Genomic DNA, 27,150 nt, shown 5'->3' with positions numbered 1-27,150 from the left:
TTCAATGTTCCTTGTGATGAGTGCTTGCTTATCTTTTACTCAATCTTGTGTGCATCGAGAGCAGCTTTGTGTTTGATCGCAGATTTGGTTTATATCGAATCTCGTTCATAAATGTTTTTGAAAATACTCTTTAAAGGGCAAGCTTCTAATTTTAATTTGATAATTATGAAATCAATATTTCTATACCAACAAAGTCAAAAAAGCATGATTGTCAAAAAATAAAATAAAAAAAGCATATCCCATGAAAGGAAATAGATTTGCGCGAATCCTTAAAACCAAATCAACTGAGAAAAGAACTGCGCGAAAGCAAAAATTGAAGAGGCGGCAAAGTTTTTATTTTTCAAGCAGCGCGGTTAGAGTCTGGCGCCACTAAACCACACCCGCCAAAACTCATCTTCAATATAAACCCTAATTCCCCCAATCTCCAATCACTAACTCATCATCCTCCATCTCTCAATCTCTCGATCTCTCTCAATTTCTCTTTCAATCTCTGTCTCTTCCATAAAATCAATAAGATGATGACGCCGGTGAAGAAACATCTCTCCATCAGACCAGTTGAGTTCTACGGCAACGGGCTCCCCCGACCTCGTTTCTTCGATAATCCCAAGTTCAACTCTTGCCGTGTTGATCCGCCGCTCTCTGTTCTAGATCCTCTCCTCACATGGGCGAGAGACGCTCACTGGTCCATGGGTGGTCTCAATTTCACTCGTCTCCGTCTCCAAGGCCGAATCGAAGGAAACGTCAACAAGCTCCGTGCTCAGCTTGAGAAATCTACCCCTGTCAAACTCGAATCCGGTATTTCTGAGAGGAAGAAGAAGAAGAGATCTGGTTCTGAGTCTCCTCCTCCGCCTCCCGTTGTTGTCAAACGAAGGAGATACTTAGATCTGAACGATTCTGATGATGAAGAGGTCGGATCTGAAGAAGACGAAGGTGTGGTTAGTATCAGGAGAAAGCTCTCTGATGAGTTTGATAAAGTCGCTGAAGATAACAATCCCCAAGTGAACAAGAAATCGATAAAATCGGAATTGGTTGAGAAGATTTTGAAGGAGAAGAAGAAGAAAGTGAACAAGACGAGTTCAACGAGGACATCACCAAGATTGGCTAAGCTTAGTTCTTAAATCTCTACGTAGTGTTTAGATCTGAAGAGTAGTATAGTCTTTTTTTTTTTGTATTTGTGCTTATAAAATATGAACTTCTCTGCTTTTTCCATGAATTCGAAACAAAGTAACTTGATTGATTCTTTGTATACAACAAAATTTGAGAATCAGATTTTCACTGTTGAAAAAAAATGATAACAGTTTTTTTACAAGTGATTCTCTCTCAATGTCTGTGAGAACAAAGTTTTTTCAACTTATGTTCATTACGACGTCCTGTAACTTTAGCCAACCTGCAAGATTGTTCGATCATCAGTTTGTAGATAGAGTCTTGTTCATGTGGAACAATGCCAAATTCATCACCAAACGTTTCCATGCCTTCCATGAATAGCTGCCACACCAATGTCCCTGCTCCTGCTTTCCTTCTCTTGGCTGATTTGTAAACTACATCGAAGATGATTCTGTAGAACTTATCTCGTTGTGATGGTTCGTAGTCTTTGGTCAGGTTCGAGAGTCCAAACTCTGTGAATAGAACTGGCTTCTTTAGCTCTTTCATCCCATCTTCAATGTGAGATTGCATCCATTTCACAACAAACTTTAGCTTCTCTTCATAGGTCTGATTATGAAACCTGCCCATACATATATATGTAGCAAAGTAAGATTGTAGGAACTGCTCAGTCAAATCATAATCTTGCTTCTTTGTTCCAGAGCTGACTTACCAGTGATCAGGGTAGATATGAACAGATGCAAAATCGATGTTTGAGGAATTAGAGTTTTGAACAAAGTCTGATCCAAGCGTAGAGGCCCACTGTTCTGGATTAACAGTCAGCCGTTTTGGATTCTCAGGACCATAGAAACCTTCCAAGCCTACTGTGAGGAGATGCTTGTCGTCAATCGATTTAATGTACCCCGTCATTTCCTCAATCCAGTCCTGTGATCCCACAAAGAAACACACTAACATATCTGCAGAATAAGAAACAATGTGAATGATTGATTCTAGGTGAAATGGAGGGACTCACTTGGAGAGTTTTGCCAGTGACATCAGTAGTGCATCGTGGCTCATTGATCAACTCCCAAGCGAAAATCGTAGGATCGTCTCTGTACTCTATTCCAGTTACTGAGTTCTTCCGAGTGAGCAGAACCTGAAACAAATCAGCAAAATAAAAATTCAATCTTTAACCCTTCATATAGGCTCTTGCTCTCCAATGTTGAATCATAGCAGCAGCAAAAGACCATTTACCTTAAGATAATTTTTGAAGTAACTGCGGATAGATGGATCAAAGAAGAAGGAATCATTGGAAGAACTAAGACCAACACCTTCTTGCCATGCCCACTTCACATACTGACTCTTCCCTCCATAAGCTTGCAAATTGTTCACTAAGCTAAGCAGCAACCTAACATCATGTTTTTTCGCCTCTGCTATTACATGATCCAAAGCCTAAACCAAACATTATACAAATTCCCATTAAAACAAGAGACACATCACAGACGCTTAATTCAAAGGGAAACAAGATAAAAGATACCTGAAAGACTCGCTCATCGAATCGGCCAGGAGAGATCTGAAGAGCGTTGTAACCACCGTCATTGAAAGCCCAAGTACGACAAACAGTGAGACCCATTTTAGCACCAGCTTCAAGCATTTCACCGACAAGGTTTCTGCTTTGTTCATCAACGGCATGAGCCATGAACCAATACGAGTTCCACCCATTGACATAGAGAGGCATATCATCAACAACGAACTGAGTTCCGTTCCTTTTCACAAACCCTAACTTTGGTTTCCTCTTGTGATTCAACCACAAATCCCTAAATGTGAGATAGATGAAAGCTGCGCATATGAAAAAACCTAGGATTCGTAGCATTGGCCTGTTCCTTGCAGCCACCATCATGCCCTTCTCCCACAAACCCAGAAGTTTTTTCAATCCTCAGAATAGAGTCGGTGGCCACCCAGAAGAAAAAAAGTCTGAGGCTTTGTTCAGTGGATGAGTCGCAAAATCCAAACTTTTTTATGAAACCCAGATGGAAATTGCAAATCCTTTAATAATAAATTGACCAGATTTGAAAAAAAATGGCTCCTAATTGAAACAAAATGGCAGAAAAATATATTTATGAATTGAATAATTGAATGAAACCACAGAGACACAGATCTCTATATATCTTTGTATTTGGATTAGTTTAATTGTGTTTATTCTACACAAATTTTATATATTAAACAAAAAAATGGACCCCAAACTACTGTAGTTTTCTGTAATACTATGTTTTTTTTTTCTTTGCAATGAAGTAATTTGATGTGTATCTTTTGTGAAAGAATTCAAAGAGGTATTTGGATTTTACCTGTCAAAAGGGACAAGGCATATAGTGATGTTTTTTGTTTTCTACAAAAAGTTACTATGATTTTGTTAAATTGTAATTACTTATAAAAACAGTATCTTCCTAGAAATTTGATATTTTAACTACTGATGTATATATAAAATAAGTAAGTAATTGAAGAGAAAAGAACAGAAATTGACCTACCAAAGAAGAGAAGAAAGCACAGAAATTAACTTTTTATAAGACATAATAAAACTAAAGGAGACTTAACAAAACATTTGAATTCTCTAAGAAAAAAAGTATATAAAACAGGTCACATGCGTTGGAGTGTCATCAACTTCAGACTTTTGAGAAATGTTCATTGTTGTTCATTCATGTGACGTGAATACCTTAACTATGAACCCTTTTTCATAATTTTCACTTCTGAAATTATACTGTTTACAATATCATTCCCTTTACTACTAAGTCATACTATTATTACCAACTCATTCAGACATAGCTTCTGCATAGAGTCAACATATATCTAGGGATGTTAAAAGTGGGTAAAAACTCAGTGGATACCCGAAACCCATGCTTAAAACTGGGTTTTGGGATCTGTTTTTTTTCTAAGAAATTAAATGGGTTAAAAATGGGCAGGTACCCAAAACTATAAAGTCTTACACGGGTTTACCCTATCAGTTATGGGTACCCATTGGGTTTTTTTTTCTTTCTAATCACCTATACTTTTTTTTGTCAAGTCTAATCACCTACACTAAACCCGCAAAATCACATTTTCCTACCAAAAACACAAAACACGAAAACTCGTTTTTCTGCCAAAACCGCAAAATTACGTTTTCCCGCCAAAACAGCAAAATTATATTTTCCCGTCAAACCGCAAAATCACGTTTTCCTACCAAACTCGCAAAATCTCGTTTTACTTCCAAAACCGCAAAATCTCGTTTTCCCGCCAAAATCGTAAAATTTTGTTTTCCCGCCAAAACCGCAAAATCTCATTTTCCCGCCAAAACCGCAAAATCTCGTTTTCTCACCAAAACCGCAAAATCTCGTTTTCCCGCCAAAACTGTAAAATCTCGTTTTTTCCGCCAAAACCGCAAAATCTCGTTTTCTCGCCAAAATCGTAAAATCTCGTTTTTCCGCCAAAACTGCAAAATTTCGTTTTCCCACCGAAGCCATAAAATTATGTTTTTCCGCCAAAACTAAAAAGTCATATTTTTCTGCCAAAACTGCAAAATGTCATTTTTCTACTAAAAATGCAAATTCTCATTTTTAAATATTTATTTAAATTTAATATGAAATAAGCAAATTATGAACAAAACTTTAGTTTTATCTAATATATAATAATAAATTTTGTTTTATCTATTTAAAACAAAACTTTTTAATATATTTGCTATTCTTTATTTAAATTATATAAAATTATAAATTTTTGAAAATTGTTACAGATATAGTAAAATACACAAAATACATAATATAAATCACATTTGGTATCAAAAAGTTAAAGATAAAATTATATGTAATATAAAATGCAAAATACATCACATAAGATAAATAATTCGGATACCCACGGGTTTACCCACAATTGGGTTGGGCTGGATTTTTAAACCCACGACAACATCCCTACATATATCTATGTCTCTTTGATGAAAATGAAATCATTCGAGGTGTTGCCCACGTTTTTTTTATAATGAATATGATGGTAGATAGCATATACTATAGATAAGCATGACAACTACATTTGTGGAAAGATTTTATTTTTATCCTTGTAGTTTAGCCAAAACTAAATATTAAATTACGATAACAAAATTTGTGAACCAGTTCATCACAATCGTCTCCGCTTTTGTACTTCTCTAATGTTTTCTTAACTACTTTTTTTTTTTTTTGCCGACATGTATTGTTAACTAATCGACAAGTTTACAAGTAAAGGGTGTGGACTGCGGTATATAATTAAATAATAGACAGAAGTAAAATATTCTTGAATGTTGTCGGTGACGCTTTTCTAGTTTTTTCTTTAACACCCGGAACTGTAGAGTCATTCATAATATAATGGTAAAGGATTTTTATTGAACATAAGCAACGAGATTGAATAACACGTGAAGAGAAATGCAAACAAAATCTAAGACAATACTAAAAGATTCTTGAGAATTATATTCATTATAGATCAAGAATATGGTAACATGTTTTCAACATATATATCCTTTTTGTCAAATATGCATAATTATTTCGCTCACTTGTTTTATAAACTATCCTTTGACTTGGATTGGGCACCTTCTACGGTTCTAACAGTTGTTATTAATGCTACATGATGAAGATTGAAGAATAGGTGAAACTCATCACTTAGTTATAAGCTTTCACCAAACAACTTTAGTCTGGACTCTGGACCATACCTAATCACGTGCACTTCCTCCTTCAAGTACAATTTATCTTCTCCTCTGTTGTCACAATATATATGTTTCATAGTTTCTGGGTCATTGTCATCTTTTAAATCATATATAAGTTGTTTGACAAGAAAAAAATAAAATTCAGTTATACAAAGTAATTTAAACGTCTTAAAAGTATATTAAAAAAATGTTGACAAATGATCTAGTTGTTAGTACCATATAATATATCAAGTTAGCATGAGTCATCTCAGACTTTTTCAAATACTTCAATTGTTAAATAAAGCTATAAAACCATGGCTTAGGAAATTTAAGAGACCAAAAACTTCAGGAACAAGATTAGTGAAACCAATATACCTAACGTTTTCACTAAACAGTTCTCCATTAATCTATGGAAGTTACAACAAATGGGCTATCGATGGTAAAACCGGTAAGCCCACCAAAAAAGGCCTTCAACACCATATTATAGTTCAGAGTTTGAGAAGCTCTCTTCTACGGACAGAGACAGAGAACGACCGACAAACAGAGAGACCAAAAGAAGAATCTGTGTTCCTCTAAAAGAAATAAACAAAAGAAGTGACAAATAACTTCACGTGTCGGTATTGTGACGTGGAAGCATTCGATCTGACATCATCAGAAAACACACACATCAATCCAACAAAGAAGATCGATATTTTTCAGATTCAAGAAACCACCAAATCTTGTTAAAACTAAAAAAAATTAAACGAGGAAATTAAAGATCGATTTGGATATATTAGTTGTAAGATGTTTTCGTTAATGACAAAACGCAACAAAAAATAAAAATTGAATCAAGAAGAAGTGAAAGAGTAAGAGTTAAAGAAGACGAAGTAAGCAAGAAGAGCACAAACAAGAGCCACGAAGTTTCCTTCTTTAAGAAGAACCCTAAACACAAAACCAGCGATCTCTTTCGTCACTTTCCTCCCTTCGATCACCACTCTCTTCCTCGATTTCCCAGCGAAAGCCATCGACACCACCACCGATATCCAGATCACAACGATCGCCGGCACAGCTATGAACAGCGCCGCCGCCATCGAGAGAACTCCGAACACAGCACCTAAAAGAACCGAGGCGTAAAGCGCAGGCAAACCAGATGACGTCTGGTGGTTATCACCGTACCAATTCACTATCGAATTCAGCGAATTCCACGAAGAAGACAAGAGGATCGCGTAGACCACAAGAAACAGACAGGCCCATGTTCTTCTCTTGCTTATAACTCTCAGAAACAGCTTGTACGAGGTCATCGTCTCTTGTTCTTCCTTGTCCGCCATTGTTTGAAACCACCAGATCTGATCTTATGATTCTGTGTCTCTGTGTCTGTGGTTGGTAAAGTAAAGTTTAGGGTAAATAGTAAAATACCCTTCTTTTGTCTATAGCTTCTTCTTCTTATGATTCCTTTTTTGGGGGTGAGTGTTTGCGGTGAAGAATTGTGAGAAAAGGAAAGTGATCGAACGTTCTTTTTTTGCTTCTACTTAACCCTAGTCGAATCTGTCGTAACGTGAATAGCACGCTCTTGCTTATTGGGTAGTGTTCTTCACGTGCCTTTTGTCTTAGCGGTCCAGTTAAAGTCTTTGCCTTTTCCTGCAAACTGACAGTTGGAGAGCTCTGTGTCCATTTTTTCTTTTTCGTGCTTTTGGCTCATCTCTCAAAAACGTAGCGTTTTATAAACCAAGTGGGTTAGCGACATTACTTAACACACATTACATTTCAAAAGAAGAATATGGGACTGCAATGTTTTTTTAGTGTAAAGTTGAATGTGATCATGTACATTAAAGTTAATTATGAAATGAGAGATACCAAGAATTCAACAATTCAAGAAAGTAGTTGATAGTTACTGTTAGGCCTTTGACTAGATTTTAGTACTGTATGATGCTTACAGTTAACAACGAATAATTCGAGTTATGTGCGATTATGTTTGAAAGAATTGAATATATTGACATTTCAAAGCTGACTTCTTTGACCAATAAGGTCATTCATACCCCATAAATGTTGACAGCAAAATACCAAGTCCAATTTCACCATTAACTCCAAGTGGCTCGCATCAAGAAAAATACAATAAAAAAAAAAAAACTCCAAATGCATAGGAAAATTATCAAAATTTACAAAAGACCAAATTATCACGGCTGATATTGTGGCGTATTTTTATTTGTTTGTCACCATCTTGTCAATCAAATATATTATCCTGTTAATAATTTTGACTCTTGGAATGGATCCTTTCCAGTTCATACCATCTATTTGAATAATTGGCTCTTTTGAATATATAAAAGACACCGTCACAAAAGAAAAACATAATAATTCTCTTTTTGAGTTTCTGACAAGCTGTTCTTGTTCTTCTTCATCTTCCCATATACTTCTTTCAAAACGACACGACTTGTACCCAAAAGACCTCTCTGTCTCTCACCATGGTCTCTAAAGTTTCTATTTTTATCTTCTTCTTCATAACACAATTCTTGTTCCGATCAACCTCATGCATCCAATTCGTTTACAACTCAAACTTCACCACCAACAACACACTACTCGTCGGCTCCGCCACCGTTGATTCTCCTCCGTCGATCCTCACCCTCACCAACCAAACCATCTTCTCCATTGGACGTGGTCTATACCATTCAAGAATCTCCACCGCCGCCTCTGCCGTACCTCTACCTTTCGCTACATCATTCATCTTCTCCATGGCTCCTTACAAACACCTCTCCCCTGGCCACGGCTTCGCCTTCGTCTTCCTCCCTTTCTCCGAAACATCCGCCGCGAGTTCTTCTCAACATCTCGGCCTCTTCAACTTGACTAATAACGGCGCAACTAACAACCGAATCTTCGCCGTAGAGTTTGATGTTTTCGCTAACCAAGAGTTCAACGACATCAACGACAACCACGTCGGCGTCGACGTCAATTCCCTCAACTCTGTTTCTTCTGAAGTTGCTGGTTTCTATGGAGGTAGAGACGGCGAGAGATTCACGGAGCTGAGGCTTAACAGTGGTGAGAATTACCAGGCGTGGATTGAGTTTAATGGGTCAGCCATCAATGTAACTATGGCTAGAGCTGGCACTAGGAAACCCATTAGACCACTCATAAGCATACCCTTGAATCTTACTGGGGTGTTACTTGATGATATGTTCGTTGGATTCACCGCATCCACAGGACAGCTAGTGCAGAGCCATAGGATTCTTTCATGGAGTTTTAGCAACTCCAATTTCTCCATTGGTGATGCTTTGATCACTAGGAATCTTCCTTCTTTTAAACTGCCAGATGACTCTGTTTCAAAGTCTAAAGGCTTCATTGCTGGGGTCTCTAGTGGTGTTGTGTTATTACTCTCTGTTATTGGGTTCCTCTGTTTCTACGTTGTGAGGAGGCGGAGAAGGCAGAGACTAGAAGGAGACGTGGAAGATTGGGAAACAGAGTATTGGCCTCACAGAGTGCAATACAAAGACGTTTTGGAAGCAACGAAAGGGTTCTCGGAGGAGAACATGATCGGATACGGAGGGAATTCTAAGGTGTACAGAGGAGTGTTGGAAGGCAAAGAAGTGGCGGTTAAGAGAATAATGATGAGCCCTCGTGAGAGTGTTAGCGGGACGAGTGAATTCTTGGCCGAAGTCTCGAGCTTAGGGAGGCTAAGGCACAAGAATATAGTTGGACTAAAAGGTTGGTCTAAGAAAGGAGGAGAGAGTTTGGTATTGATTTACGAGTATATGGAGAATGGTAGCGTAGATAAGCGGATGTTTGATTGTAACGAGATGTTAAATTGGGAGGAAAGGATGAGAGTGATAAGAGATGTGGCCTCAGGGATGTTGTATCTACATGAAGGGTGGGAGTCAAAGGTGTTACATAGAGATATAAAGTCAAGCAATGTGTTGCTTGACAAGGATATGAACGCGAGGGTAGGTGATTTCGGGTTGGCTAAGTTGCAGAACACTAGTAAAGAGATGGTTAGCACGACACATGTTGTTGGAACAGCAGGTTATATGGCGCCTGAGCTGGTTAAGACAGGGAGAGCATCGGCTCAGACCGATGTGTATAGCTTTGGAGTGTTTGTGTTGGAGGTAGTTTGTGGGAGGAGACCAATAGAGGAAGGAAGAGAAGGGATAGTCGAATGGATATGGAGACTAATGGAGAAAGACAAAGTGGTTGATGGTTTAGACGAGAGAGTAAAGGTGAATGGAAGGTTCAAGACCGAAGAAGTAGAGATGGCTTTGAGAATAGGACTGTTGTGTGTGCATCCTGATCCGAGAGTGCGTCCGAAGATGAGACAAGTGGTGCAGATATTAGAACAAGGGAGATTAGTGGAGGATGGTGGTGAAAGGGAAATGAGCTTGTTGGAGAGAGTGAAGAGCTCTTACTTGTTGGAAACTGGTGAGGGAAGCAGACAACAACAACATCCCACAATCCAAGATGTGAGGAACTCGTCTGCTTATTCTAATTCCTTCCAAAGTTATGGTTCCATTATTCATGGACGGTGAGGAACTAACTAGCGTGAGAGTTATTTTTATTGAATTTTTGTACTATACATGTTCTGTGATTCTTATGTATATAAGATTGTATGAATTTTGACTAAAAACTGCATGAAACAGTATATTTTGTTTGAGGTTGTAGTTCTACACTGAGATTTGGATTGTAGTCGTTTAATATTATGAGACATCAAAGTGTATTTGTCTTGAATTGTAAAACATAACACCAGTGGTCTAGTGGTAGAATAGTACCCTGCCACGGTACCGACCCGATTTCAGGGGATTTCAGATTCATCTCCCTCGTCCACGTTTACTACTGAAGAAGAAGCGAGCAGAGATATTTTTTAAAAGAGGGTTTTGGGTGGAAAACAATGGCGGGTTGGCAGAGGAATTTAAAAACTGTTATTCGTCAAGTTGGTAGAAGAGTGAAGAACAATCACATTTCTACAGCAAATTACTCTTCGACTCGGAAATTTGGAATACCCTGTCTCACAAGGTAGCGAATGTTACCTACCATTTTGATACCGTTGAGTTTAGAAAGTAAAATCATTTCTGAAATTGATGTGCTTGTAGTGGTAGGAGGTGTTATCTTAGATTTGTTCTGGTATAGTGTGTTTGTGGTTTGAGTTGAGTGAGAGTGATGATTGAGTTTTTTTGTTTGCTGGTGAATTAGGTTACTTGCAGCGTCTTCTGAGACCAAACTACTCCTCAAGACACTATATCATCACACCTACAGCAACTGGTAATACTTTTTATAATTAGAGTGTAGAGTTTCTTGGTTTCCTCTTTTGAGAAATTTGCTTCTGTAATTAGATAATAGCAAACTGATTGCTTTTATTATTGTTGCCTGAGTTCTACATTACGATTCGAATTTTGAAATAAAGGGAAGTGAGAGTGTATGCTAGTGGGATGACTACTTGTATTATCTATGTGTAAATTAGGCGAAAAGACTCATCTTTCGGAACTATGCATGCATCTGGAGAGAATTCAAGGACCTACTTCATTGTTCTATGATCTGAAGTTCTATGTTTACAGGGAATTTCTACCTCAAGACAATTAAAGGCGGGTGAAGAGCCTGTTTCATCACCATTGTCATCTCCTGCTCTGTTGGGTAATGGTAAAGAAGAAGAGCAGAAGATTATCCCAAAGCGTCAGAAAGTTAAGGCTGTCCTCACTCCTCAAGTCCATAAAGCAGGGGTGTCTTCTTTAACTCCTACAACAGTTTTTAAAAAAGCTCTTCAAAGACCCTTTTTCATGCAATCTTACGATTTCTCTTTACTTAGTTGTTGCCTTAAGCCCTTAACCATAACTCATCGTCCACATATTGTTACATCTAGTTAAGCAGGTCCTTGCATGCTGCAGAAAGTCAGCAGCAAGACATAAATCATCCACGTACGGAAGTTACCAGAAAGAGTGCAGAGCTTCATGGCATTGAGGTTTATACAAGAAGAATCTTGCCTATTCGATAAACTTATCAGCACTTTGCTCAAGGCTGAATCCTTGCCATCTGGCTTAAATTCTTCGTATTTGAGACCTTACCGATGATTGAGATGTTGCCATAAAACATGCACGATCAAACCTGCACAGATTCATAGTGGTCACAGGCCACAGCAATAAAGGAGAATCATACTCACATCTTATCAACTTCGTCGATTAACTTCCTCCCTTCACTTGAAGGACATAAGGAGTCCTGCTGGTTACTATACTCGATATATAGGGAAAAAAGCCGAAAAATACCTTATCTAGTTTTTATTTGGACGTTTAATACCTCATCTTTTTATGTTGGAAGAAAAATACCTCGTTTAATTATTGTTGGCTTAAAAATATGTAAAAAATGTCATTAAAATCCCCAAGTTATCATTTTCGTTGATTTAAATCACGAAGTCTTCATTTGTTGAAAAAAATCCTCACTTTTTTCTTGACTTCTATTTAAATCATGAAGTCTTGTTGACTTCGCCGTTTGAAGCACAACATTAACTGGCCAGACGGAGATAATAAACAGGGTTAATTAGACGTTAACGAGATCCGTTAGTTGGTAAAACGACGTCATTTTCTTCTGTAATTACATCCTCAAATCGAACCCGATTATCAATTCCTCCCAAAATTTCCAAATCACAAACCCTAATTTGAGATTCCTCCTTTCTTCTTCGATTAGATCTTCTTCTTCAAATTCAACTGATGACTCGGGCTCCAAAAACACACTTCAATGGCACTTCACGATCAAACGAAGCTACTACTGATATCTCTGTGCTAGAACTCATATGTTGAACTCGAAGAAGAAAAGAGAAATCGAAAAAGAAAATAGATTATCGATTGGGGTTTGAAATTTAGGGAAAATGAGAATCAATTTCTCAATTTGGAGGATTTAGGGTGTTATAAACAGCGTCGTTTTGCTATTAACGGATCTCGTTAACAGATAATTAACCCCATCTAATTTTTCCATTTAGCCACATAACGTTGTGCCTCAACAGGTCAACAAGAGTTTGCGAATTATTTGGAAGTCAACAAAAGATTGGTGTTTTTTACCTCTAAATCCAGAATTTGTGCTTTAAATCAATGAAAATGCTAACTTGGGGATTTTAATGACATTTTTCCCTTAAAAATATATAATGTTTAAATTGTTGCAAGATTCTAATCCGTGATTTAACAGTCTTTAACGGACGTCACAGAACATCAAACGGCCGTTAAAATGAAATCACACTTGTTTATATAGATATATAAAACTTTTGTATTACTTTTACTGATTATGTTAACATGGTCTAGTGGTACCGTTTGTCTTACTGAACTCTTAGCACGCGAGTTCGAGTTCACCATCTTACACTTTTTGATGTTTTTTTTCTTTTTTTTCATCGTCTTCACTAATCGCAACCCTAACCTTGTGGCCGACTAAAACCAAAACTTTCAAATCCATCCATTACAAATGGTTTTCCCGATCTAATAAACGACATCGGTTTCTTCTTCTCCTCTTAGCCAATCGTCGATGTATCTACTAGAAACAACGGCGAGGATGATCATTGGGGAGAGTTTGTATGACTCTTCAGATTCTGGAGATGAAAAAATTAAAAATCAGATTTGATTCGTCAGATCGGATTCGGAAAATCTCAAAACAGAATAGTTGTTAGCGAGTATTGACAGAAAGACTTTTAAGAATCAAAACACTCTTCTTCAACAATTCTTTTGACAAAAATAAAAAATTTAAAAAATTTCGGGGGTTCAAACCCTGGCTAGGAGACAAAACCAACTCACTTCTAACCACTACACTAAGACTATATATTGCTTGATTAAGTTTAACGAAATATATATATCTATATAGACACGTGTGATTTCATTTTAACAGCCGTTTAATGTTCTGTGACGCCCGATAAAGACTGTTATACCGCGGGTTAGAATCTGGCAACAATTTAAACATTATATATTTTTAAGCCAACAATAATTAAACGAGGTATTTTTCTTCCAACACAAAAAGATGAGGTATTAAACGTCCAAATAAAAAATAGATGAGGTATTTTTCGGCTTTTTTCCCTCAATATATATAGGCTTAATTTACTAACTAAGATGGTTTCGCTTGGCGCACTATATTCTTCAACACTTTTGTAGCAGCTCAGGATCATATCACTCAGCCAAACTAAAACACCCCATATGATTAGAAACATATCCTAGTTATGAATAATATTATTTCTACATGTTTTGTATTTTTTGCCAACATTATATTAAGTAACTAATAATAATTTGTTAAAAGAATAAATAAACAAAAACTGATAACAAGTGATTCTTTTAGTAAAAAGTATACAAGAAATTATATTCCAACCTTTTGCCCAAAAAAATAAAGTAACTATTTTCCAACCAAATTAAAAAGAGCAGTTTTTTTTTTCTTTCTAATAGAAGATTTCTTCGATAGATTGTAATTTGTACATTCTGAATGAAGTAATTGTAGGCGATCTCCTATATAATACGAAAGTACACAATTTTTTTTTAAGACTTTATAATTTTAATAAGTTGGTTACAAAATAGATTATAGAGTAAATATAAGTTGGTTACGTAAAAAAATTACAGATTAATTGGTCAATTCGTGGACTATATGAATATACTCAAGAATATTTCAAAGAATCCTCTTAAAGAGAATATCCTAATGATTTCTATAATTTACAAAAAATAATATTTTCCAATCTTCATTATTACAAAATATATACGGTTCGACATAAAAATATACTGTTAGGCATAAAAAAAAAAATCTTGGCAATTAATCATACTTAATCGTGATTTCCAAGATTTTATCGTGCAGTTGAAAATAAAATCTTACATAACACCCTTCCAAGCTTTTAATATAAATCATTCAGATCTCCATTCACCGAAATACATTGCTCATACTCATACCAAAAACAAGAAAATAAAATAACAATCGTTTTTCAGTTTATGCTAAACCGAGTTGTTCAATCTATTAAGTTAATAAACTGGTGCACTAATTTAATAAAGTTAAAATCATGCACAACTGGACCGCCTCAATGCAAATGTGGATGCTTTAAGAGTGGAAACTAGAGGTTATGCTTATGCTATGGGAGCAGGTCTTGCAGCACCACAAATTCCGGTCTACATCAGTGAGGTTGAACGTCGAGCAATTCAAAGCAACAACAGTGATGCAATTATAGAAATTGGAGCAGAGCAACTTCCGATGTGCAACTCTGAATCTGGACATCGAAGACAGCCAAATCAGAGCACCAGGCGTGACAGATTTGTAGGAGTTGGAGCAATTCTAGACCGTGCATGCGAACCTGATCGAGTCTGCCACCAATCATCGAGTTTTAGATGCCTCCCACGAACACAGAACAATAGGGGTCCAAGAACCACAAGTAGTTGGTACACACGGTTTCTGAAGATATTTGGACGTAGGTCTGCGTAACTTGTTGTGAAGCAGGATATTAGGAAAACTGAAGGAAGATATGATGGATGGATGATGTATAAAAGGAGTAATCCAATCTATGGAAGAAGTAGGAGTGTCAAAATGGTTCCAAATTTATGGATCAACCCAAATTAAACCAATCTAAAACCTTATTGGATTGATAGTTTGAGTTTTAATGGATTAACTAGATTAAGACCCGCGGTACACCGCGAGACAAAATTATTTGCACTAAAATATTTAAATTATAAGTTGTATTTGTTTGATAAATATGCTTTTATTATACAATAATTTTTAAATAAATCATATAATACTGCAATATATTTTTTATATATAATATTTATTTAATCAATTTAATTAGATATGTCTATTCTCTGATATCGACAGTGTTAACAAAATAATGAAATGATGTTTAACCCGTGTAACACCGAATTAATGATATTTTTAATTTATATAAATATCGATAAAATCCGTCCGGCTATATAAACCCCGTTCCGCTATATAACCCTGTCCCGAGATATTTTAACTCACACTATATCATCTTAATTTTTAATATTTATTGTGTATATACAGTATAATATTTATCATATTTAATTTTTTAAAAGTTTTAAATATTTTTCATATTAAATCTTTTAAAAATCTTTAAAATAAAGAACCGGAATAAACCAAATAAAAGTTTTTAAAGTTTGAATGCCTGATAAAATCAAGCTTTCTACTCATTTGTATTCAGAATCATTTTGGTCTCTTTTAAAGTATGACTCTAAACTATTGTACGATTTTTTTAGACGATGTGGGATATTGTATCGTATTTTTCATTCATCTATTGAGTAATATATGTCCTTTTTTAAAAATTTAAATTACATCATATACAGGAAAAAATCACAATTTTTATTAACTAAATGTATCATAGAATAATTCAAGATAATTTAAATATAAATTTAAATAAAAATAAAAGGGAATCATATATTTATGTTTGAATAACGTAGAAAGATTTTCTTATTTTTAAAAATCTTAGCTATAATTAATTTTGAAGTTTTAGTAACTAATATTAAAGTCAATGCATTAAATGTAAAAACTTTCCAAAAAGTATTTTTGAGCAAAAACTGCTGCAAAAATACTAGTATAGATGGATCAAAATGGTTTATGAGTTTAATGAATTGGGTTGAAATGGTTGATGAGTTAACTAAAACCAAACTAAACATAGTTTAATTAATTTTAAATACCAAATTAAACCAATTTTTGGTATTGGTGATCGGTTTGTAATTTTAGGATCTTGATAGCGAGTGTGAGCCAGAAAGGCAGAACTTTTGTATTGATGAGGAACTAACTAGCGTGAGAGTTATTTTTATTGAATTTGTGTACTATACATGTTATGTAATTCTTCTGTATATAAAGATTGTATGAATCTTGACTAAAAAATTGCATGAATCAATACATTTTTGTTTGGGGTTGTAGCTATTTCTACACTGAGATTTGGATTGTAGTCGTATACTATTTGAGATATCATGTTTTATTTTCTTGAAACGTACAACATAGCACCAGTGGTCTAGTGGTAGAATAGTACCCTGCCACGGTACAGACCCGGGTTCGATTCCCGGCTGGTGCAAAGTTTATTTTTGTGTCTCCTTTTTTTGTGGGCACAACTAAAAAAAGTTAAACGACTAATAAGCAGTGGGCACTCTAACTTATGAAACCGAAGTAGTAGTTCATGAGACGAGACCAATTTTTTTGGAGTTATGAAGTTTTCAGTGGAAGGCACAGTTAGAAGCGTTGAAAGTCCAAAATTGGTTACCAAAGAAATCAATACAGAGCAACATAAACTATTAATGTTGACAAGTGCAGGATGGATTCTAAATTTCACTCCATGCATTTTTGTGTCCTAAATCCTGATATAGTTCCGCATGTAATCCTAGATTATCATTCTGTATGTGATGTTATCTTAGCTAATACAGTATCATTCATTAATCATTATACATGTATCAGAACAGAAGTTAAAAATTATGAGATTGAAATGCCGTAAAAACTGAAAATATTGACAACAAAAGTAATGGGCTTTAATAATATTTTCACGAGTTGAGCATCTTTCTTCTAGAGACCCGATTTCAGGGGATTTCAGATTCATCTCCTCGGCCACGTTTACTATTGTTGCAATAACTATAACTATGATTGTTAGGCGACACCGGGGTATTGACTTAACAAATGCGTTTGTGCATTATTACTTTATAGTTTTCCCACAAATCTTACTTTATAGTTTGTATTATATACTTGAATACTTGATCGATCCTGATTTCTACTCATCCAAGTTTACTAATATATATTTTCTTGCTTCCATGCATTTATCCTCCGAAAATTTTATCCTCTGTAAAAGCTTAATTGTTTTGAAATTCACTAAATTATCTTTGAAGTTTCATTAAAAGCCCGACCAAAAAAAAACCCACCAAAACCCTAAACAAACTCAATTAGTCTATCCAATAAAGTCTCAAACCCTAAGTATATATATTTAAAGTGTTACATACCAAACCCTACATCTATATATATAAAGTTCACTTTACTCACTCCTGGTGCTGCCAGGTCAGCCACATTCTCTTTAATTTTTGTGGGCTTTACAGATTTTAATAAAGTCTTTAAACAATTATACAAATGACAAACTGATCCACTAGATTTAATCCAAAATCTGTAGGCCATCACTACTTTTAAATTCTGTGGATTCAACCTTATAATATTTCATCCAAAGTTCAGCAATGTGAACTAAACTCTATTTTATTATTCAACCATAAAAAATAAAAAACGAAAGAAAAGAATAGAGCATCTACCCGATATATATGAAGGAAAACACTAAATTTGGAATAATATTATTACCAATTCGTACCTAACTTTTCATGTATCGTTTATGCATGCTTAGTTCTTTTACATGTACGTGCATCATATGGTTAAGACACATAATTATAAGAGACAAATAAAATATTTTCTTAGCAAGAAGACAAGAACTATGATTAGAATCTCCATTGATCTTGTAATTATATATCACCTAAGCAATTTTTTACTTTAAAATATTCATTTAGCGCATATTTATGTTAATTATAACTAATAGAAAGTTTAAATAAAATATATAATTAGTAAAATAAATAAAATGTTAAAATAAGAAAACAATACTATATTTTTTATTAGTGGTAATAATATAATTAAAATTGTCTATTAAACTGATCATAATTAAAATTATAAATGTATTATTGAGTTTTAGAATGGAAGTAAATTTTAAATTTATGATAGAACAAAAAAAATTATGTAATTGTGTATTATTGAGTTGTAGAATGGAAGTAAAATTTAAAATTATGGAAGAATAAAAAAAATTCAGTAATTGTATTTATAAAATTTTAAACAGGAAACATCAAATTAAAAGTGAAATATTACTTTATAACATGATCAAAAAGGAAAAAAAATTTGATGTTTTGTTAATTGAATCAAATGCTTCTAATCCAAATTTAAGTATTGAAAGATCAACATCAAAACCTTTAAAAAATGTTTTTAATGAAATATATGAATAAGAAATAAACTCTCTTAATGATAAAAGATCTTGAAGTAGTCATCAATGTCGTTTATTTTTTCTAATATTACCACATGACATATATTTATAAAGATTTACTCTCAAAATTTTGAATGATTATATTCGAGCTCAAAAATTTATATTAATATAAAAAGATTTAAATTAAATTCCCGCGCTTGCTCGGTACAAATTCTAGTATTATCATAGACCTCTAAACTCGCTCATTGTTAAGAACAAAATCGAAATCAATAATATTCTGCACGGAACCCGTCTCAAATCTAACTCTTTCTTCAAACTTGTACCCGTCGTATCTAGATCGTCTGTCGTCTCCGGCGAAAACAATGGTTCTCGAATGGGTAGTCTCAAGCTACACTGCGGTGGCTGAAGCGATCATAGCTCTCTTCTCGTCTGGGGGCGAAAACTCTGGCTCTCGAAAAATCATGCGGGAAGAGTTTATCAAGAAAAATATTGAAATTGATCAGTTAGCAGATCGAGACAATGTTTCAGTTGTGGGAAGAGCAGCAGATCGAAGAGCAGATCGAGAGATGTGAAAAGATTCGAGCTTCCGTGAGCTGTCTGAAGGAGGAACTTAAATTCATCTCAGTCGATGATGTAGGGAACATATCGTATTACTCTTCTCGTAGGCCTTAATTATATCACAAGGACTAGAAAGTTTTTACTAGGGAGTATAACTATTTAATTAGTCCCGAACTGTTTTATTCACATGTAAATTGGTGTTTTGTTACGACCTAGCTCCATTTTTCTTCTATGTGGTTCGTGTACTAGCTAGTTGTAGTTCTGATTACACCAATTTTTTTTTTTTTTTTGTTTACGTGATTCAGATTACCTTGTGAACGGTTTAATGATCATTAAGTCTAAATCTTGCAGTTGAGGGAACTGAAAGTTGAGATAGCTTCTAGGGGACCGACGTGGGAAGAAGCCTTGATCGAGTGTGAAAAGAATCTAGATTCCATCGATGAGAAACTTAAAATTGATTTCAGAACGTAAATTGATCTCAGTCCTTGATATAAGGAAGATGTGCGATGATATAATTAAGAAATACAATACCGTATTTCCGGGAAGCTACGGAATAACATTTGCAAACAAGATGGCTCTTGTGGCTCGGTACGCTCGGACGTTGGAAGAGAAGGTCGCTTCCATAGAACAGAAGTTGGAAAAGTATATTACATTAGTACGACAAGAAGTAAGTTTTCGTAGGGAGTATATAACAATTTAATTTGAACGGAACAGAGTATGGAATCGATGATCTTTTATTGAAAGAGGATTACATAGACATATATACACGAGAACGTATCCATATCGTAAATGCTACAGATCTCTACGAATATACACTAAAGATTATGGAAAGTAAATAATCTCTTAACCAAACATGCGGGATATGATTTGAGAATCCCGTTACCTCCCCTCAAACTGGAGCATGGAGATTGTGAATGCCCAGTTTGTAACGGAAAGCTTCAAACGCCGGTTGACCAAGTTGTTTGGTGAAAATGTCGGCAAGCTGAGAGGTGGTGGGTACATGAACTGGCGAAAGAACACCTCGCTTAATCTCATCCCGGATAAAGTGACAGTCATTTTCAATGTGTTTTGTCTTTTCATGAAAAACGGGGTTTGTGGCAATGTAGATTGCGGACTTACTATCACAGCATAGCCGCATCGGTTGATCATGGAGAACTCCAAGGTCACGAAGAACCCGTTTGAACCAAAGAAGCTCTTTGGTGATGTATGCCATTGCCCGATATTCTGCTTCTGTGGAGGACATACTCACTGTATCTTGCTTCTTTGTCTTCCATGATATTGGAGAACTACCGATTTGAACAATATAACCACTAACAGATCGACGAGAAAGAGGACATCCAGACCAATCGGAATCACACCAACCTGTGATTTGAAAATTTTTTTGAGCACGTAACAGAATATCTTGGCCTGGATTACCTTTCAAATAATGAAGAACTCGTAAAGCCGCATGCCAATGATCATGCCGTGGAGCTTTCATAAACCGTGCCAAGACATGAACACAATAAGCTAAATCCGGTCTTGTTGCTGCCAAATATATCAGTTTTCCAACTAAGCGGCGATACTGTTCGGGGTTGGAAAGTAGTGGCGAGGTGGAGAGACCCAACTTGTGATTCTGTTCCAGCGGAAAATCCACAGGTTTACAACCTAACAACCCTGCTTCGTCAAGAAGCTCCAAAGTATATTTTCGCTGGTTCAAATAAAACCCCTTGATACTTCGAGAAACCTCAATACCCAAAAAATACTTCAAAGGACCAAGATCCTTCATCTTAAAGCAAGAAGCCAAGTAGCCTTTAAAGAGATGCAAAGCTTCATCAGAGTTACTCGAGACAATCATGTCATCAACATAGATCAAAATATTGATCCGTATACCACCTTTGTCAAACGTAAACAAGGAATAGTCAGAGAGAGATTGAACGAAACCGTACTGTCGCAAAGCCTTGGTTAACTTCTCAAACCAACAGCGAGGTGCTTGCTTTAATCCATACAATGATTTGCGCAGTTTACAAACTTTGTTGTCGTCGTTGATGAGATAACCAGGAGGTGGCTTCATGTAGACTTCCTCAACAAGATCTCCATGAAGAAAGGCATTGTGCACATCCATCTGGTGCACAGGCCAATTGTTCCCAACAGCAACTTGTAAAAACATTCGGACTGTGGACATTCGCGCAACCGGAGCAAAGGTTTCACCGTAATCAACTCCTTCAACTTGTTTGTTACCGAGAGCAACCAAACGAGCCTTGTAACGTTCAACTGAACCATCAGATTTGTGTTTAATCTTGTAAACCCATTTTGATCCAATCGCTTTCTTTCCTGGGGGCAAATCCTCAATTGTCCATGTTTCGTTTTCTTCGAGAGCTCCAATCTCAGACCCATAGCATTGGTCCACACTTTACTCTTTACAGCTTGTTTATATGACCGTGGTTCTACCGCATCCCCAATGGCGACCAAATATGCTCGATGCGTTGAAGAAAACCGATGGGAACTCACATAATTCGAAATCGGATAAAGAGAAGTAGAGTTACCCAATAGTCGTGTCTGTGTGTTGTACGTTTTGTAATCTTGTAATTTCGCTGGTGGATTTCGTGGTCGGAGACCTCGCCGCAGTTCAATGACGACTGGTTGGTGGACATCGTCATCATCGGTAGGAACAGACGATGTTGAAGGATTAACGACGGGAGAGGGCGACGACGTTGGAGTCGGAGAGCTTGTGGTAGGTGATGGCGAGGGGGATGTCGGAGCAGCAGGGGAGGATTCGTGCAAAGGTGAAGATGAAGACGACTGATCGGGTGATGAGGGAATCGTAGTTGGAGAAGAGCCAACCTCAAATGGGCTTAAATTTGTTGATGGGCCGAGTGGCCTTTGTGGATCTTCTACCAGTGGACCCAATAAATTGGTGGCCCATAGCTCAACATTATCCTCATCGGAGTCTTTTTCAGCGACAGAGACGGGAGGAGTTGCGAAGGGAAACTCCGTTTCACTGAAAATCACGTCTCTAGAGCAAAAAAATTCATGTTTATCAAGATCATAAAGTCTCCATGCCTTTTTACTGTAAGGATAGCCAAAAAATACACACTTTCGACTTCTTGTAGCAAACTTATCTCCTTTGTGTGACTGATTGTGTGCATAACAAAGACAACCGAACACCTTCACATGATCATAATTTGGAGGTGTACCATGGAGCTTCTCATACGGCGTGATTCCCCCAAGAACCGAACTAGGAGTTCGATTGATTAAATATCCAGCAGTCAATATACACTCTCCCCAAAAATCAATCGACAAACTGGACTGGAAACGCAAAGCGCGGGCAACATTCAAAATATGACGGTGCTTCCTCTCAACTCTGCCATTTTGTTGTGGAGTTCCCACACAAGAAGTTTCATGAACAATCCCTTGAGTTCGAAAATAACTGCTCATACTTGTAAATTCTGTTCCATTATCACTTCTTATGCGCTTAACTTGTTTTTGAAACTGTCTTTCAGCTAGAGAAATCAAACTTTTCAGATTGGAGGATGTTTCGGTTTTGTCGTGTTGAAGATAAATCCACACACTTCTGGAAAAATCATCAACTAGTGTGAGGAAATATCGAGCACCAGAGGAAGAAGGGGTGCGATATGGACCCCAGAGATCACAGTGAATTAGCTCAAACGGAGATGAAGTTTTATTCTCACTAACTGGAAAACATGATCTTGTTTGCTTGGAATGTAAGCATACATCACAAACTTTATTGGAAAATTCAAAAACAACAGAAACAGCTGGAAGTGAACCAATAACTTTTGGAGACGGATGACCCATCCTATTGTGCCATAGCTCATATGTTGTTGCCGCTTTATCAGTCACCAACGCACCCAACTCCGTTCTACAAAAGCGAAAGGTTCCACAATCCCGCTTACCCGCACCAATCATCATCCTCGAAGCACGGTCCTGGATTACAAGAAACTGATCAGCCATCTGTACAACACACTTATTCTCATCCATGAGTTGTCCAATGGAGATGAGATCAGACTGAAATTCTTTAACATAGAAAACAGATTTCAAAAGCAGATTTGACCCCAAAACAACTGTTCCCTCTGTGCAAGATATTCGCTCCCTCCCATCAGCCAAAATGACAAGGACAGGCTCCATGGGTCGCACATTTGTGAGAACATCATAGTTACCCGTCAAATGATGAGATGCCCCTGTGTCTAAAATCCAAGAGGGAGTAGAATACTTACCCGAAACCTTTTCATGACTAGAGCTTGCTCCAGCAGTTCCTCCAGCATTGAGAAGCTTCATGAGACGCTCCCATTGTTTGTCGTCAAGTCCACTAACACCATCACGATCTTTATCGGTGATTACGTAACTTGCACGTTCTGGAGGTGGCATTTGAGGCACGTGAACCACATTGGCATAAGTCATGTTACGACCACGGCCACCCGATGAACCACCAGAATAATTTCCACGACCTCGTCCTTGTACCATGCGACTCCTTCGGTGATCACCCCACCACTCTGGATAACCCACAACAGCAAAACAACTATCCGATGAATGACCACTACGGTGGTAGTGTTTACACACGGCTGTTCCATCATCAACACGAACGGATGAAGAAACGCGACCCCGTTGATGGACCGCATAGGCGGTGATGTCAGCCACATTATCCTCCTTTTTAACATTGTTCCTCAAATCTTCCTCTTGACGAAGAATATTATACACTTCCTCTAAAGGTTGAATCGGCATACGTGAAACCAGAGTCGACTTCACCGTGTTAAAGACTTCATCAAGACCCGAGAGAAAGTCATGAACCTTGTCTTCCTCTCGATCTTGTTCCTGCAATGCGTTGAGATTGCAGTCACACTTCCCACACTTGCACACACGCAATGGCCTGTGATGTGCAATGCTATCCCAGATCCGGTTCAATTTGCCATAGTAGCTCTCGATGGTAAGTCCTCGTTGCTTGCACGAAGCCAATTCCGCTTTGAGTTGCTGAATACGGGGACCATTGGTAACGGAGAACCGTTTCTTCAAGTGATCCCATAAATCTTTGGCTACGTCTCGGTGAGAAATATTGGAACGCAACACCGGATCAATGGTCATCCGGATCCAGGAGATTAGCAGCGCCTGAATGGTCCACCAATCTTCAAGATCGGATGATCCATCAGCTGGTCGAGCAATGGATCCATCGAGGAATCCAAATTTTTTGCGAGAACAGAGTGTCGTCTTCATACCACACGCCCATTCTTCGTAATTCATCCCTTTCAACAGCGGATGAGAGATGATAGCTCATGGGTTGTCGGCAGCAGTCAAGTCGTATGGAGATATTGTACGGCGTACCTCCACAGTGGCATGATTCGGGATTGTCGAGTTCGTGTTCATCGGGTTCGGGGTCGTCGAGTTCGTGTTCGTCGGGTTCGGGGTCGTCGAGTTTGTGTTCGTCGGGTTCGTACCAGCCATGATTAGTTAACAAAAGAAAGAAAAAATTTGTGCTTCTAGCTCTGATACCATGAACGGAACAGAGTATGGAATCGATGATCTTTTATTGAAAGAGGATTACATAGACATATATACACGAGAACGTATCCATATCGTAAATGCTACAGATCTCTACGAATATACACTAAAGATTATGGAAAGTAAATAATCTCTTAACCAAACATGCGGGATATGATTTGAGAATCCCGTTATAATTAGTCCCGATCTGTTTATTCACATGTAGTAAGTAGATTGGGGGTTTGTTACGACTTATTTCTATTTGGATTTAGCTAGCTCAATTTTTCTTCTATGGGTTCGTGTACTAGTTATAGTTGTAGTAGTTCTAATTTCACCAAAAATTATCTTAAAATTAACCCTACGTGATTCTTGTTTATGAGATTGCCTCGTCAACTGTTTTATAAGTTTAAATTTTGCAGGTCGGGAAACAAAAAGCGACGGTCAGTAGAATGATAACGATAATAAGAGAAGACCACCAAGTACGTGATTCTTGTTTATGAGATTACCTCCTCATCAATGCCTTTTTCTTTGATATACTTCTAATATTCTAATTAATGTTCACATGATATACAATCTTAAAAGCAACCAAGTAATCTATTTACAAGTTACGACAACCATCGTAATTTTTTACTACAAATCCCCTAAATCTTTTTTATCTGAAACAATTTTTTTTCCGTGAAAATTTAAAATCTTAGAATGAGATCCACGAGCTACTCGGGCAACTACGTCAAGCTGCAAGAGATTCGAGGTGAAACGGGCACTAAAGCTTTTTTGTAACTTAAAAAGCTTCTATTGGAAAGAAAAAAAAACCCATGTTATTAGCATTTTGATTTGGTGATAGGGTGTTTAATTGATGGAATTTTAGTCTTTTTTTTTAAAGTTTTATTTAATGTGTTATGTTTCTTGATCGAATTATAGTACTGAGTGATGATCTTTGGTTTTGTTAAATTTAATAACCACTACAAGAAAACATAGCAGTTTCGACGGTCAAATCAGTCGAAAAACGGTCGGAAACAAGTATTTCCAACCATTAAACAACGACAGTAAATCAGTCGGAAATCGCTGGTCGAAAATTTATTTAGTTGGAAATCCATCGGAAATTTCCAACCGAAAAGGTGGCTGAAAATTCGTTGGTAATAAACGGTCGAAAATTTGTCAGAAATATCTGACTGATTACCGACGATTTTCCAACCGAAGTATTTTCCAACCAAAAGTATTAAAACGTATGGATGCTAATAATTGATATTTAGAATTTTTATATCAAATTAAAATTAGAAAGGCTAAATAAATAAGTCAAATTGTCAATTAAAACCAGAAAAATATATAGTTTTGAAATCTCAACAAAAGAAATTAAAATAATACACTTAGTTAAATTAAATTATTAATCTACTCTTGAGTTTCATCTTCATCTTCTTCTTGGATCTACTTTACTCTTTTTCTTTTTCTTCAATGGAGTTTCACACATGGTTTCTACCTTGAATTCTCCATGTTTTGACTTCATGACCAAATCTGCATAAAAGAGAAAGAGCACGTAAAATCACAAAAGAGAGTACATGACCCAAGAATCTAATTCTTGATTCTATAAACAAAAAAAAAACTAAACCATAGATCTGGAAAAAAAAATCCAGTTCATTTTGAAACCCTAATTTTGATTTTAAAAATCAAAGTTTCTAATTTGGATTCTCTGAGTAGAACATCAAAATAAATGAAACTGAAAACCCTAATTAAACTGGTGTTCTTATGAAATCAACAAAATTGAAATCAATTCAAAAAACTAAATATTTAAACATCTATGATGGAAGAAAAAATAACCTAAGCTTGCTTGGATCTGCGAGACTTGTCTTCCTTCACTTCAGTACCATCAATTGATTCATCTGCTTTGAAAGATTTTGGTTAGAAAAAAAAAAAAAATTTGGCCAGAGAAGATGAAGAACGTAGAGATAGAGTAAAGAAGATACAAAATGAAAATATAGAGAGGATGAGGGTTGCCTTTAATTAGGGTTGTTAGAATAATTTTGGTCGGAAAACGGTTAGTAAAAACCGACAGATATATTTGTTGGAGTTTTCGTCGGAAATTACCGACCAATTTCCAATCGTTTTGAAAGGTTGGAAATTACTGACCAATTCTCGACCAAAAATTATAAGCAGTTGGAAAATTGGTCGGAAAACGGTCGGTAAATACTGACGGATATATCAGTCGGAATTTACCGACCGATTTCCAATCATTTAAAAAGGTTGAAAATTACCAACTGATTCACAACCAAATTTTATATCCGTCAATTAACGGTTGAAAATTGGTCGAAAAATTTACTGACTAATAAATCGGTCGGAAATTTGGTCGGAATCAACAATGTTTTCTTGTAGTGAACAAATGCATGATACATATGCATCAATCAATAGTCCGTTTACATTTTTAGCCATTCGAATGTCATATTGTTCTCTGGATAAGCTAAGTACTTCCCGTGGGCCGCTGAATATT

General features: G+C 36.4%; 5 protein-coding genes and 1 non-coding gene across 6 annotated transcripts; 3 read left to right on the top strand and 3 right to left on the bottom strand.

Moving 5' to 3' along the window:
* The first annotated feature begins 515 nt into the window (after positions 1 to 515).
* On the top strand, positions 516 to 1,309 carry LOC104730521 (uncharacterized). Its single transcript, XM_010449696.3, has one exon. It carries the CDS (start codon positions 516 to 518, stop codon positions 1,116 to 1,118), a length of 603 nt encoding a protein of 200 aa, XP_010447998.2. The 3' UTR covers positions 1,119 to 1,309.
* LOC104730522 (mannan endo-1,4-beta-mannosidase 5) lies at positions 1,214 to 3,771 on the bottom strand. Its single transcript, XM_010449697.3, has 5 exons — positions 2,618 to 3,771; positions 2,335 to 2,532; positions 2,114 to 2,236; positions 1,814 to 2,025; positions 1,214 to 1,723 (listed from the first exon to the last, which is right to left on the bottom strand). The coding sequence occupies exons 1-5, from the start codon at positions 2,978 to 2,980 to the stop codon at positions 1,321 to 1,323; spliced, it is 1,299 nt and encodes a 432-aa protein (XP_010447999.1). The 5' UTR covers positions 2,981 to 3,771; the 3' UTR covers positions 1,214 to 1,320.
* Positions 3,772 to 6,493: 2,722 nt separating this feature from the next.
* LOC104730520 (uncharacterized) lies at positions 6,494 to 7,534 on the bottom strand. The gene has a single exon (XM_010449694.3). It carries the CDS (start codon positions 7,060 to 7,062, stop codon positions 6,583 to 6,585), a length of 480 nt encoding a protein of 159 aa, XP_010447996.1. The 5' UTR covers positions 7,063 to 7,534; the 3' UTR covers positions 6,494 to 6,582.
* A 509-nt stretch (positions 7,535 to 8,043) lies between these two features.
* Positions 8,044 to 10,441, top strand: LOC104730517 (putative L-type lectin-domain containing receptor kinase VII.2). The gene has a single exon (XM_087479595.1). The coding sequence runs from the start codon at positions 8,194 to 8,196 to the stop codon at positions 10,240 to 10,242; it is 2,049 nt and encodes a 682-aa protein (XP_087335721.1). The 5' UTR covers positions 8,044 to 8,193; the 3' UTR covers positions 10,243 to 10,441.
* A 6,218-nt stretch (positions 10,442 to 16,659) lies between these two features.
* On the top strand, positions 16,660 to 16,730 carry TRNAG-GCC (transfer RNA glycine (anticodon GCC)). Its single transcript has one exon. It is a non-coding gene; the product is annotated as a tRNA-Gly (tRNA).
* A 3,191-nt stretch (positions 16,731 to 19,921) lies between these two features.
* Positions 19,922 to 24,672, bottom strand: LOC104730516 (uncharacterized). The gene is made up of 2 exons (XM_010449691.3): positions 23,417 to 24,672; positions 19,922 to 23,126 (listed from the first exon to the last, which is right to left on the bottom strand). The coding sequence occupies exons 1-2, from the start codon at positions 24,432 to 24,434 to the stop codon at positions 23,092 to 23,094; spliced, it is 1,053 nt and encodes a 350-aa protein (XP_010447993.2). The 5' UTR covers positions 24,435 to 24,672; the 3' UTR covers positions 19,922 to 23,091.
* Positions 24,673 to 27,150: the final 2,478 nt, after the last annotated feature.

Source organism: Camelina sativa, chromosome 12 (genome assembly GCF_030686135.1).
Source record: "Camelina sativa cultivar CO46 ecotype springtype chromosome 12, ASM3068613v1".
NCBI lineage: Eukaryota > Viridiplantae > Streptophyta > Magnoliopsida > Brassicales > Brassicaceae > Camelina > Camelina sativa.
Note: the sequence above shows the minus strand (reverse complement) of the source record. Positions and strands in the feature narration are given on the sequence as shown.

Coding starts and splice junctions, on each gene's coding strand:
- LOC104730521 (XM_010449696.3), top strand. CDS start 516: ATGATGACGCCGGTGAAGAAACATCTCTCCATCAGACCAGTTGAGTTC.
- LOC104730522 (XM_010449697.3), bottom strand. CDS start 2,980: ATGATGGTGGCTGCAAGGAACAGGCCAATGCTACGAATCCTAGGTTTT. Junction 2,533..2,617: donor TCGATGAGCGAGTCTTTCAG/GTATCTTTTATC, acceptor TGTTTGGTTTAG/GCTTTGGATCATGTAATAGC. Junction 2,237..2,334: donor ACTTCAAAAATTATCTTAAG/GTAAATGGTCTT, acceptor GATTTGTTTCAG/GTTCTGCTCACTCGGAAGAA.
- LOC104730520 (XM_010449694.3), bottom strand. CDS start 7,062: ATGGCGGACAAGGAAGAACAAGAGACGATGACCTCGTACAAGCTGTTT.
- LOC104730517 (XM_087479595.1), top strand. CDS start 8,194: ATGGTCTCTAAAGTTTCTATTTTTATCTTCTTCTTCATAACACAATTC.
- LOC104730516 (XM_010449691.3), bottom strand. CDS start 24,434: ATGAATTACGAAGAATGGGCGTGTGGTATGAAGACGACACTCTGTTCT. Junction 23,127..23,416: donor TAGTCATGAAAAGGTTTCGG/GTAAGTATTCTA, acceptor CTTGTAATCCAG/GACCGTGCTTCGAGGATGAT.